The sequence below is a fragment of the Argiope bruennichi genome, chromosome 7 (genome assembly GCF_947563725.1).
Source record: "Argiope bruennichi chromosome 7, qqArgBrue1.1, whole genome shotgun sequence".
Lineage (NCBI taxonomy): Eukaryota > Metazoa > Arthropoda > Arachnida > Araneae > Araneidae > Argiope > Argiope bruennichi.
The window spans coordinates 65,518,742-65,532,530 of NC_079157.1; the positions used below are offsets into that span (position 1 = coordinate 65,518,742).

The 13,789-nt window shown below is 28.2% G+C and overlaps 1 protein-coding gene across 3 annotated transcripts in view; it reads left to right on the top strand.

Annotated features, from left to right (window-relative positions):
• LOC129975657 (macoilin-1-like) overlaps positions 1–13,789 on the top strand; it is a 112,859-nt gene that overhangs the window by 78,417 nt on the left and 20,653 nt on the right. For all 3 annotated transcript variants that reach the window (XM_056088763.1, XM_056088761.1, XM_056088762.1), the window contains exons 2-3: positions 10,836–10,977; positions 12,259–12,385. In XM_056088763.1, coding sequence (XP_055944738.1) covers positions 10,836–10,977; positions 12,259–12,385 — 269 coding nt within the window. The remainder of the gene's footprint in view (positions 1–10,835; positions 10,978–12,258; positions 12,386–13,789) is intronic.

Genomic DNA, 13,789 nt, shown 5'->3' on the forward strand with positions numbered 1-13,789 from the left:
TCTGTCTACCAGAGTAATTTCTGGTCGAGTTGTTACTCTAAAAGTATTTTTGGTTTTAAAATTCTAAATTTTATGGGTTTATTGGTACCAATTATGAATTTTTCTTTCACTTTTTATCAGTTTTTCAAATTTTTATAAGTGGTTGAATAGATGCAGACGATTTTGAAAGTAAGGAATTTATAGATATTTCGTTCCTAGACAACGATAAAGCTCAGAATAACTTTATTTATTGATTTATTTGATGTTTTCGTTTTATTTTTCCAAGATACTTTTGACAGTTTTTGTATCGTTTTTGAAGGAACTCTAAAGTTTATTTATTTGCGATAAAACTGCAGACGATGGAAAGATTTTGTTTACTATAATTTTTTATATAAAATTATCCTTTGCAGTTATTACAGTTCAATTATTTAAAAAGCATTTCTTTACGAACTATTCTTTTATTCAATATTTTTCTATAATATTATATATAATATTCTGGCGAATGCTGTTATTAAATATATTTTTACTTTTTCACATACGACACTTGATGAAAATTTTGTGCACAAATGAAAATATACATGCAGGATTATTATAATGAAGTTTTTATGCTAGTTAATGAAACCATAAATTTTTATTAGTAAGAAATACATGAAAATTTCATCCATTGCAAAACCATTGTGAAAAAATAGTTTCCCCCTAATGCAAAACAAAACCTACATTGAATGTGTTTATTATTGACTTATTGCAAGTTTCATAAGACTAGAGTTGTTATGTATGAAGAATATTGTTTATTTATATGTTTTTTGTTAATTATTGTTTTGATGCTTGAATATTCCACTGAATCTCCAGAATGTCTTGTTATTTTTATCAACACACACCGGAAATTCACTCAAAGAGTTTAGAATATTTATCAGTTGATGGGGGAGGGGATTTTCTTGTTAACAATACCAAATTGTATTTTGCTATTCAGTTATTCACTCATCAGATTTATCAATTGGAAGCACTCATATGGGTTCAAATACCGCTCTTGCTGTCCATTTGTTCTCAGTTACAGTGTATATAATTCATGTAAATTGATAAGGGTCATTGACTATTCCAGTGGCTTATTGTGCGTCATTGTGATGATCGGTTACTATGGTTTCTCCTTTTAATCCCATTTATCCGACAGTAATGCTTAATTTTTTGACACATCACAGTAATGAAATATTTGTATTGAAATGTCACAGTAGTGGTTGGTGAAGTAATCCCAATTGCTTATGACATATGAATGGTTATCTCCATAGAATCTAAATAAGCTCGAGGGTGTTTGAAATATCTTGTAATTGAAGAGTCCACCTTTAAATAAATAAAGCAGATGCATTTTCGATTTTTTTTTTTTTTTTTTTGCAAAATAAATGATTTGAAAGTTTTTGTTTATTCTTCAGAAATGAATGAACATTTCCGGCTTCTTACATTTGCATTAGAGTTGAAAGTTTAATTTTTTTTTTTCTTTTTAATTTGGCCTTGTTTCAAAACTCGTCTTTGGAATTGGAAGGTTACTGTTAAGTGACATATTTTCTCCTTAAATCGGATGTATATGCAGTTTCATGCACGTTACATCTATCTACCTTCTCCACCAGTATGGCGAGAAAGTTTGGATAGGGAAATATCGATTTAGATAGTTCCTTCTTCATTAATATCGGCTCAAAATTTCGGAAGATTTTCCCATAATAATATTTGTGTAACTTCTAGAAAGGGAAGTTTATCTAACTTCCTTTTTAACCCTTTCTAGGGCCGTGGGAAATATGCTTCCCACCAAATTTATCAATCTTTGTATGAAATTATGTAGGTTGTCATAAATTCTGACAAATTTTTTTAGTAAATCAGAAACTTAGATGCTTCAGTTCTTTATCTCAGACAAAATGGTGTGTCTTGACTTGTTACTTAATTATTAATTAACCAAATTAATTAATAAATCAAATTAAATTTATCTAATAAGCTTAATGAATCCCTTTTCTTATTCTAATTTCAAGCCTAAAAATATTTTAACATAATATGACTAGAAAAAAAATGGCCCTTTAAAGGGTTAATGAACTTACTACTATTGGTCAACTTTATTTTTAAATACCTGTAATAATAATATTTGCAATTATGTAAAGTTTATTCTGCAAAACTACAAAATTTAAAGAAGATTCGAACGAACCTTTAATTTCAAATATATGGTTATAACTTATATTTAAAAATCATATATATATATATATATAATATATATTATTAATGTTCATTGCTTTAGGTTTGATTCTTCTATCTTTATTTTTAGTATTTACTTTTAATTATAGCAACGATACGTGCACTTAAAGTAATTATTTGACTATGTTTAGAGTGAATTTTTTGTAAAATGCTGTAAAATAGCTGTAGTTTTAAATTGCTGCATAAAAAAAAAGGGGGGGGGAATTGGAATAAAATTTTTAGAAAAATAGAAAAAAACGTGGAACTAAAAGAAAAATAAAACGAAAACCTAGTTCAGAAGTTTTTCAAATGATTTTTTTAATATCTTACAGATAGCTTAAGAATTATTTGTTAATCTCTGAAATAAAAAAAAAGTTATATTTCTATTTAGTCTTTAAATATTGAGATAAAAAATAATTTTCTTTTCATTTGGAAACTTTGAAAAAACTTTCTTTTTTCGTTCATAAATTGCAGGACATATTGAAGAATTATTATATCAATGGTAAACAAATATATAATATATTTGAAATGTTTTTCACAATAAAATTCTACTAAAATTTATTAAAAATAACATTTAAAGATTTAAAATAGTTTAAATGGTTTTATGAAAAATACTGTTCAGAAATTAAGAGTATTGAATATGTGAAATATATACGATATTTCGCACACACAAACGACTTTTATATATAATCGCCTATTTTAATATTGCAACACCTGTGGGTATAAATCTAATTATTAAAACAATGAGAATTTTTGTAAAATTTATGAAAAAATATTTTTTTTAAATGTTAAAAATTGCTTTGAAATGGTATAATAAAAAAGTGTTTTTTTAAGGCGAAAATTGTGAAATTATATAAAAGTGGGTTGTATATAATAATATGCTCGAAGTTGTTGAGAATAAAATGTGAAAGAAAATCTAATTAAATTTTGAAAAACCCTTTTTCAATATGCTAGATACTATGGTCAAGAAATAACTGCGTGGCAAATTTAATTGTCGTAATATTAGTTGACGTGATGACAAAGTGTAGAATGATAATTAGCATACCCGTTTAAAAACAAACGTATTAACATTCCTAAATTGGCACGAAATTGGCAAATTTTGTCGTCAATAAAAAGGATAAAAGGTACAGTAAGAAAATGCTAACAATTTTGATTTTTCTTTTCTACTTAGTTTAATATGACATTAAATTGTCTTACTAATTTATTCTCCATTGCAAAAAATAATTAAATTACATATTATATTAGGTATATTACATATGTAATATACCTACATATTATATTAAATTACATATACTAGTTCATTCACTAATTATACTAGGTCATGAATCTTTTCTAAATATTTCGTATCATTGATACCCTATCTATGTTAGAAACATTTGTCAGCTGCATACAAAAAGGATGAAAAGCTTCTCGGACATCTGTAAATAAATTTATTCCTTATTATTTTTTAAAATCAAATTTATTTATTATATTTTATTATTGATTTATTAGTTATTTTATTATTTATTATTATTTCATTATTAGCCTCGTTTCCGAACTCTGCAACTCTATCGCTTCGTATCTTTTCCACCTTTTTTGTTTATATCAGACGCGTCCACGTGCTGAGATCCGCGTGTTGTCCTACTAAAAAGAGCCGAGTGCAAGGTGATCCAGTTCATTTAATCTTGAAGCGTTCGATTGGTATTTGTACGTTGTTTTTCTAGCTTTTTGTGAAGTGGATGGTTATTATTTTTGAGCATTGGACATACTGGTTTTGGGAGGAATATAATTGTTCTGTTATTTTGACTATTTAAGTATCCGTTATCGTATCTGCTGTTGCTAATTTTCGCTCGTTTAACCTTGTGTATGTCTCCTATTATAACCATGGTCTATCAATAAAAGATTTGTTAAATACCCACATTCTTTGTGATTCACCTGAAATATGATTTGATACATTGTAAATCCATTCATGCCAAAAGATGATTGATATGAAATTCACTGAGCATTCGTTATTTTGAGAGCAGTTTAATTTGCTAAATCGTTCAAGGACATTTATTAAACAATCTTTGATTACCCTTACTCGTACTTATTTACTAATGAACAAGTGGTTCAGAAATTTATCTTTGACGATTTGTACTGTATTTTGCGAATTAAAAATGCAGATTTTTTTTTTTCCAAATCATTTTATTTATTATCCGAATGTCAGACGTAAATGTCGCCAGTGTTTTAAGAATTAGAGCCCTATTATAAGTATATAAGGTATATGTGTAAAAGAAATTCCCGTTGAGGCCCTAACCTTTAATCATCGGATGCTAGATTTTTGTACATAATAAAGTTAGCAAAGCATTATGGTCGCCTGAGAAATGATTAATCACCATCAACATCAGATGATGATTAGACTGTCACACAATCTATAAAATATGTTATTAACATGTAAATCATTTTGAAGCTTTCTGCATCATTCAAGACGTACTATTGAACCTATATTGTCACATAATTCTTTTTTGAGTAGCTGGTACTCATTAAAAAGATATTTGAAAAATTTTAATTGGATTATTGATTAAAAGTTATTCAAAATTCCAGTATTTTTCTTCAATAACTTAAGAACATATTGTTACACAGAATTTTTTCAAAAGACTTGAAAGCTAATCATTTCAGGATTGAAAATATCTAATGTGGCGAATGTTTTTGATTAATGCATGTTTTTTAAGCTGATTACTTCCTTAGAAATGTAATGATAAGAAATAAGCTTCAGAAGAAATTTGCATTTTATTAAAACTTCTAGTAGCCTTTCCCTCTATTTTAGTAAGTGAATGTAAAAAATATGTAAACAGTATATAAATAATTGTAGTTGAATGGAAGCGTTTTAATTTATATATTCAGTTATGATATTCAACTAAAAATAACATTTAATTAATTAAATTATTTTAATTAAAGTTTTTTTCCCCCTTTCTTCCTAGGGTTTATTGTGTACCAAAACTTGACTAATAGTTCAAAAATAAACCCTCAATTTGAAAAATTGATGGTAAATAATTCGATAAACAAAGGGTTAAATGTAACCCAGGAACCATATATGTGGTGAATTGCATATAAGTCAGTAACAGCGCTTCTACCCGAACAGCTGTTTTGGTAAAATCGGTTAGTTACTGGACTGCTAACCAAAAGTTCCCTGGTTCTATCCTCCCGCGTCTCATACCTCTTCATTCTTTTTCGGTACTATATGCAATGGTGATGCCCAACTGCTTTTGGATGGTCTGCAAATGCCTTGATCGATCATGTATTGGAATTCTCGTTTGGCTATGATTAGCTTCTCAGGTGGAAGTCTTCTTGACCTGGAAAATACCGGAGGTCCAGTCGTTTCAATATGGTGTTCCACTTGATGCTTCACTTTAACCTTTGCTTCCACTTGAGTCATTTCGGGAAACTTCATCAAAAGTTCTTTGTAAGGAGAGTCTTCAGCAGGAAGAGGGATTTTTCCTTCAGACGAGGCTATCATTTGAACTGAAATCTTCCTTTCAGTGCTCGTGTTGATGAGGCAGTTATTTTTCATATCGACCAGCAAACCGAAGGTTTTAAGAAAATCGGCTCCAATGATGGGGTGGGATACAGATGTTATTATGAATGGCCACCGGAACACTCTTCGAAGGTTTAGGTCTAAGGTAAGAAGTTTTTCGCCAAAAGTTGAAATAGTAGTTCCATTTGCTGCAAATAGTTTGAGTTTAGAGGCAGTGCAATTCTTTTCTTGGATAGTTGTTGGTGGAATGACGGAGGCTTAGGCACCCGTGTCGATTAAAAATCGGAATCCAGTTGATTTGTCGGCCCAAAACATTCTTTTAGATTGGCCGTATACGCTCGTGGCCTCAAGCGATGGCCTTTCTAGTTTTCCTGATTGTAGTTGCAAGGTTTTTTGCAATTTCTGGCCATGCTTCCAAATTTGTGATGAAACCAACAAATTCCAGCACTGGGGTCGAATCTTCGTGAACTAGAATGGCTTCTCGAAAATTTTCCACGAGCTGGACTTCGGGATTGTCTTCTCCATTTTGTTCTGGTATCCTGGAGATCTCTGACCGATTTAGAGAGCTCTTCGATTTGCCTTCGAAGTGTGTGGCAGTCCTCCAACAACTATCCAAGAAAAGAATTGCACTGCTTCTAAACTCACCTTAGAACTTCTTACCTTAGACCTAAACCTTCGAAGAGTGTTCCGGTGGCCATTCATACCTCTTCATATATATTCCCAAAGAAGGTACAGTTATTTTAATTTAAGAATTCAATCGAGAAAAAAATGAAATGTATCTATTCTAGTGAATCATTAAAATTATTCTACTTAGAATAAAAGTATTACGGATACATTTATTCCTCTTTAAATTCGAGTTGTTTATAAGAGTACTCTAGTTCTTCATTTCACTATACAATAGACTTTATATATCCGACACTGCAGCAGTTGGACCCTGTTATCCATCGTTTTCAGCAGGATGAAATGAGGCAAGACTAGATAGGATAGGCACGTAAAAGGGGAGGGGGATGTGACTGCATGTGAACATCACTGATCTTGACGGACGTAAACAATAAGCTGATGCTCAGATTTTGAATTATATTTTGTAATATTTTATGTCCATTTTTACTGCCAGGAATCCGGCAATTTCGTTGATTCGGTAATCTTCTTGTGTGATATTTTTCGAATTATTGCGAATCTACTGTATTATTTCCTGTAAAGTTTAATGCTTAACCGTACATTGAGAAGCAATAGCATATTTGCATCGCATACATTAATGCATATATCACGTACCTAAGTTAGTTTTGATATTTAATAATTAAGATATTACCTCATAATACAGTTGAAAAAATATTCCTAGTTCTCCATCTCTATACTAGTAATGAGCCAACGCAATCTTTCCTTAAAAAAAAAAAAAAAAAAAAAAAAAAAAAAAAAAACCGCAACCTTTCTTAAATTGGTTTATAGAATACAAATAAATAATTGTAAACTTCGAATTTTAATTGGATCAAGGAATTTTAAATATTAAATTGCTTTAAAAAAAAACCCTACAAACCCTGCTATCTCACTGAAAAAATATATATTCAGTTATTTAAATGATCTCTATAGATAGAAAAACTAAATTTTACTTAACTTTTTCTTTTCTTTTCTAAAAGGGCGGAAAAATTGTAAAGATAAACATAGACCTTATGAATACATTTATTTGTCGAGAGAGATTAATGAATATAAAATATTCTTGACTGAAATAATGAACACTTATGTTTTAAGATATTGTGCGGGCTGTTACTTCTTCGAATAATGACCTTTTGAGGAATTTCGGAACCGACGTGACCGTTTTGTTTGTTTTCAATACAAATTACCAAACGAAAAATACTGCAAACAATTTTCTAATAAAAAAAATATTTGTTGCGGTTCATTGAGATCAGTGTACATTTATAAACACGGAAGAGGAAAAAGGGAAGAAGGGACTGACTAATCAAAACATTACTTTGTTTTGTAATTAATTTTTGATTGAAAAAATGCGGGAAAAATTCGACGTTGTTTACAAAATTTTTTCGTACTATATGTCAAATCCAAATTGCTTTTTTGTGATGTAAGTATTTTTGTATGCATTCTTAAATTTTCCATTTAAATTTCGTGGAGTTATTATTATTATTTTTTTTTAATGAGGGTGTTTGAAGCAAACGGAAGCAATAACAGATGATTTTGCAGATAAAATGTTTAATTTATAGCTCACTATGTATGGAAATATTTGACAATTTATAAGATATGTGAACTACATCATCTTAAGTTGCATAGTTTAGGAAAAAATATAGAATCGTATTTAAAGCACAGGTAAGATAATAATTTCAGCTAAAATAATATTTTAAATAATTATAAAAAAAAAAGCATTCTTTTTAATTCCTCGATAAAAAATACTTTTCAGCATGAAAAAAAGAATCCTGTAACATCTTTGACTGTCAATTATAAATAAGGAAATTTTCATCGTATTTGAAATATTTATGTCCAACGAAATCAAAAGTATTCAGACTATGGGATTAAAATTTTATTTAAAAACTCATAAATATGCATTATTAGCACAACAAGTCATTGATTATTAAATCTTAAGAAGAAAGAAAGATTGTAAAATACAAACGGTTCATTAAAAATCACTATCCAGGAACATAAGGAATATCTTTTTTCTAATAAATTCTTCTTTATTCTACGTTTTTCGCATCAATTGATTAAATCTATTTTGATGAGCAAGAAAATTCCACATAATGTAAAAAAATAATTTGACCTGGAAATTAATGACGGTTTTATAATAGTAGTTGAAATTCGACCAGTAGATTCATACAAACAGAAATAGAATCCAATTAATTTTTCAATTGTAGGCAGTATTAAGGTGTTGCATGTGAAAATTTTGCAGTTTTTTTGTAATTATTTCAAAAACTATTACTGATATGTAAATAATTTTTAAGATTCCTACGTTTTATCATATCAACTAAAATGTTATGTAGAAATTTTACTACTTTACAGTTCACTTTTTTAAATCACCGTCATGTTTAAAAATTTGTGAACGAAATGTTAATATTTTTTATAAATTTATTTCATCTATTTTTGTAAAATTATGCTCTTTAAATTTAAAAAAAAAACAAAACTATATTATATTTACCGAGATACCACCAAAAATTTTTAGTTCATTTAACATTAAACGCGTTATTTTTAAAAACTTTGCCTCGAAATTTTTATAAGAATCTTACAAAAAAATTTTTAATGGATAATTTTATGACAAGTAATTAATTGAGCAAAAATGAGCTAACATTTCGGGCTTCTAATTATGGTAATTTGTTCAATTAATCATTGTAAATAAACCCCCATCATGAATCATTTTTATCGATATTAATTTTGTGAAGATGCGACAATAAATAGCAAAATTAAAGAAGTATCCATTGTTTTTGTTGACAACTGTACCACATTTTATCCATCTATGTCTTGATGTTTTGTAATTATGTTCATATCTACAGATTAACCTGAAATCCAAATTTCATCCATCTAGCTTTTAATATTTTCGATTTATCGTGTTCAGAAGTTGAACGATAGATAAATTCCAAAAATATGCATTTCCGTTTCTACGTGCCTGAAACATGAAGATTCATCGAAATCTGGAGTTTGGATTTTTTGACAATTAAAATATTTTTTCGTTGTATAACTTTCACTTTCACATCGGCATAAGAGAAAGTGAAGATGTACAACTTTCGTTTTGGGCTAAATAAAGGAATAACTGGCAACAACCTCATTAAAGAAAACGATGATGTATGTTGAATCTTATGGAATTTTTATTTATTATAATTAAATATCAAATAGTGTCAATTTACCTGTACAATTTCAAACTCTTTAAGGCCAGGTTTAAAATCTATGGCTTTAAAAAAAAATCTCCTTATGCTGACAAAATTGAATGAATTTTTTAGAACTTTTTTTGTTTACTTCTTTCCTCCCACTCCGCTGTTTTCTTTTTTTCTTTTCCCCCATTTCATTTCTTGGCTTGTATCCGAACAGTTGTTCATTTTTTTTTTTCTGGGAGAGGACATTCTTAACGTAGCTGTACAATTTGTGTGAACTTTTCTTTATTGTTGATTCCAAAGTTTTATTGCCATTGGCTACAATGGATGATGTCTCTGAATCAAACCATTATTATCGTTTTTAAAAATAAATAATTGGCTAAACAGTTCGTTTTGCGTATATATTTGAAATGAAAGAAGCAGTCTTTAAAATATTTTGCTCTATTTAATCATCCGAATTCCAAAGCATACTATTATAAGTGTTTTGACACTATCATCATTTTTACATCATTAAATCGAAATCTTCGAGCAGACATTTTCAACAAACGATTTTTATCCAGATTCTCTGTATGAAAATTTAGCTTGTCTGGAAATCAATAAAAGATCAGTGTTGTTCTTTTTGCTTTTTCATGAAAGTGCATTTATCTCAGCAGATGTTTTCGTCCAAATGGCAATATTCCTACGATATCGTCTGCTGGTTGTTTTTATTTAGTGACTGTTCAACGCTATACTACTATAGTTATCAACTATAGTCTAATTTTTGTTCTATGAGAATAATATCATCTAAAGGCGAAGTACTAACATTATGCCGGAAAAGGAAAAGGAACTGTTTTATTTCCTATATGTATGAATTTTTATTTGATTTTGTTTTATGCCTTTATTTGTATCGAAATTTATCTAATCCCGTGTAGTTTGATTAATATTGTTTAAATTACTATTGCACTGTTTTAGCATTTTCTGTTAATGTCAGAGTATCGTTCATTTATTTTATTTAAACATGCAAATTTTTAAACGTATTAAAAAAAACACACCTTTATTTACTTATTTACTTTATCTAAAGCACTGTTGACATGTGAAATATTCTATTTGCGTAAGAATTCTATTTATGTAATTTTCATAATATATTCGATATCTTTTACATGCTTATATATTCGCAATTTTTTTCTAAAATATTATTTTATTTTTAAGAATTTATTTTATATATAAAGTTTTGTAGTCATTTATTAGAGGCGATATATAATTTTAATAATGTCACTGGCATATGGTAAGTTTTTCATATTTTGAGAGGCTTAATGACTGTGTAGTTTATCAAATTTATAAACTTTTGTTAATTTTTTTTTCTTTCTTTCTTTCAGTACGTTTCTGTATGTGAAGTTCTTGGTTGTATGGGCCTTGGTGCTGTTGGCCGACTTCATTCTGGAGTTCCGCTTTGAGTACCTGTGGCCCTTTTGGCTTTTGCTTCGCAGTGTGTACGACTCTTTTAAATACCAAGGGCTGGTGAGTGGATAAGTTTTGTATTATTTTTGTTTTTTAAGTTAATGAAAATGAATTTTAATGATAAATAATGCAAGTGACATCATTTTGCATGGATGATTAAAAATTTTTTTTAAAGATAGGATTTTTGTTAGAAAGTTCTGTTATATGAAAAATTATTGTTTTGATGATGATTTTAATAAGTATTGTGCAATTTTATAAATATATTTTTATAAATTTTTTATTCATGATTCTTAGTATGGCATTGATTTTTTCTATATATTTTACGATTTAGATAATGTTTCAACCCTTAAGTGTGTCGATTACATTAATGGTGAAATTTTTTTAAAATAATTATTGTTGGAAGTTTTGATGAAGTGATGTTTTTTGAAATTCATGTCAACTTGCCCTACATTTTCTAGTCTTATCTACAATTAAACTTTAAATTACTTGATAACTGTGATTTGTAATTGTTACTGTATCCTGATAGGATTTAATAGAGCTAATGGAATTTGAACATGGCATTTATAAATATGAATTTAAATTGATAGATTAAAAATAATTAATGTGACTATAATAATTTATCATTAAATTGAAAAGTAATTTTCACACTATCTGTATGTCTGAACTGGATAAATAGTCTCATTTTGCAAAATCTTAAGGGAAGCATAAAAATTAAAAATAAGGATCTTGTTTTGTCAGGCTTTATTGCCCAATGGGCTGAAATGACTTGCGGTCAATTATAACTTAATAAAGAAGGATTTACAACTATTATGTTATGGTTTGAAGCAAAATTGGATTCTGCATGCCTAAGTGGAACTAATCAGAAAATTGAAATTTTTGTTCTTTTATGTACAGGTACATTTGTTTAATTCTGATGCCTGCCTATTTTCATTTCAGCCTTTTGGCCATGCCAGTATATTGTTGGGCATGTGAATTCTTAAAGCATACAAAAACTTTTTGCATTTTTTTTTCTTTAGTTGAATTATTTCAACTTAGGGCAATTTCTGGTACCTTTTGTTTAATATTTATCAATCAATTTTTTTTCACTTTTGAGTTTTTATATTTACTTTATATACTATTTAAAATAAGATTTAAAAAAAATTCTTATTAAAATTGAATTTTTTATTAGTTATTTATATTAGATATGATGTAAACAAAAATAAGTTATCCTTATTATGACTGAGTAATATTTTGAAAAAAGAATTTTTAGGATTTATCTTGTATTAAGAGCGAAAAAGTGCCGTAATTGTAATTGTTTTATGTTACTGATAAAGTCTTATATATTTTTTCTTTTTCTTGCAGGCTTTCTCAGTTTTCTTCGTTTTCATTGCATTCACTTCAGATATGATTTGTTTCCTTTTTATCCCAGTTCATTGGCTGTTTTTTGCAGCAAGCACATACGTTTGGGTACAGTATGTGTGGCACACAGGTAATTAATATATTTTGTTTCTTAATTAATGATTTTTTTCCTTTAACTTTCCACCAAATTTTGAGATTTTCAGTAAACAATATGATTAAATTCTAAAGTCAGAGAAATTAAAGTCCCTAAATTTGATATTATGTTTTGGAAATCTCTAGTAATTCTTTAATACTTTAATATGAATTTATTTATTTCTCTGTAATTTAATATATTATAGATTTATCTATTAAACTAATTATTCATGCTTAGTCTATGTTATCCCAATGAAATTGTGGCACTCCATGTCATTCCATTTCTTTGCTCCATCCATTTAAGCTAGTCATTCATGAGAACTTAACTGATTCCACTCCATAGGTTGAGTTACAAATAGAGTAACTCACACAGTGTTCTTCTGCCTGAAGCCTTTGCTGCCTGCATCTGCATTCAGTAAGAAATCTAAATGATACCATAAAATTGAATTCTGAAAAATTAGGTTGTGTTTGATATCCTGTATTCCATCCTATGACTTACCAATTCTGACCTTTTTTTTTTGTATTGTTGTTAGATTTTGGAATAATGTCATGTCACTGGCATGACATTGAATGAACATAAATGTTGAGATTCTCTCATTAAAATATAATAAGTTTTGCTACAACAAATATAATCTTAAAAATTAAGTAATTAATTGTGCCAAACTTAGAATAAAGATTGTGGAAGACAGTATTGTGGTTCAAACCATCTTTTATCAGGGATTATCTATCCCAAGGTTTGGTTGAAGGGAGAAGATAGAAAATGTATTTACTTAATCCTTTTATGTATTTTTAAAGTTATAAGTAATTACTAATATTAAACATTCTGTTTTGATTATGAGAACTTAAACTATTAAAAATAATTGTACTTGTGAAGTAGTCACACGCCAGCTATTAAGCATAAAAAAAGACCAAACATATCATGCTTATTGCAAATAGTGATAAATTGACAAGAAGATTCCAAAGATGTCATGTTAGTCTAATGGGCATGAGATTAAAAATGCCTATGGTATGTGTTCAACATACCTGTTCCAATAATAATTATTTGACCTTGTTAAGAATACTGTATTTGTAAAACTATTGACTTTGTATTAACTGTCCTATAATTTGGACAGTTTAATACAAGTTAATAATAATAACAGTTAATACATCTTTTTATAAATTTAGTACATACATATATTTTATTTGAGAGTTGAATTTAATTTTTGTTTCTTGTTGAAACATGCATGTAAATTTTAACATAAACGAAAAAATATATGGCAAAGTAAATTTGCTTTTCTTTGACAGTTGGCATGCGATTACTGTAAACTATTGTGAATTATAACATGAAGATTGATATTGAAATCTCGGTAAAATAGTGTATTTTAAGAAATTTGATAGCATTTGAATTTATTATTTTACAACT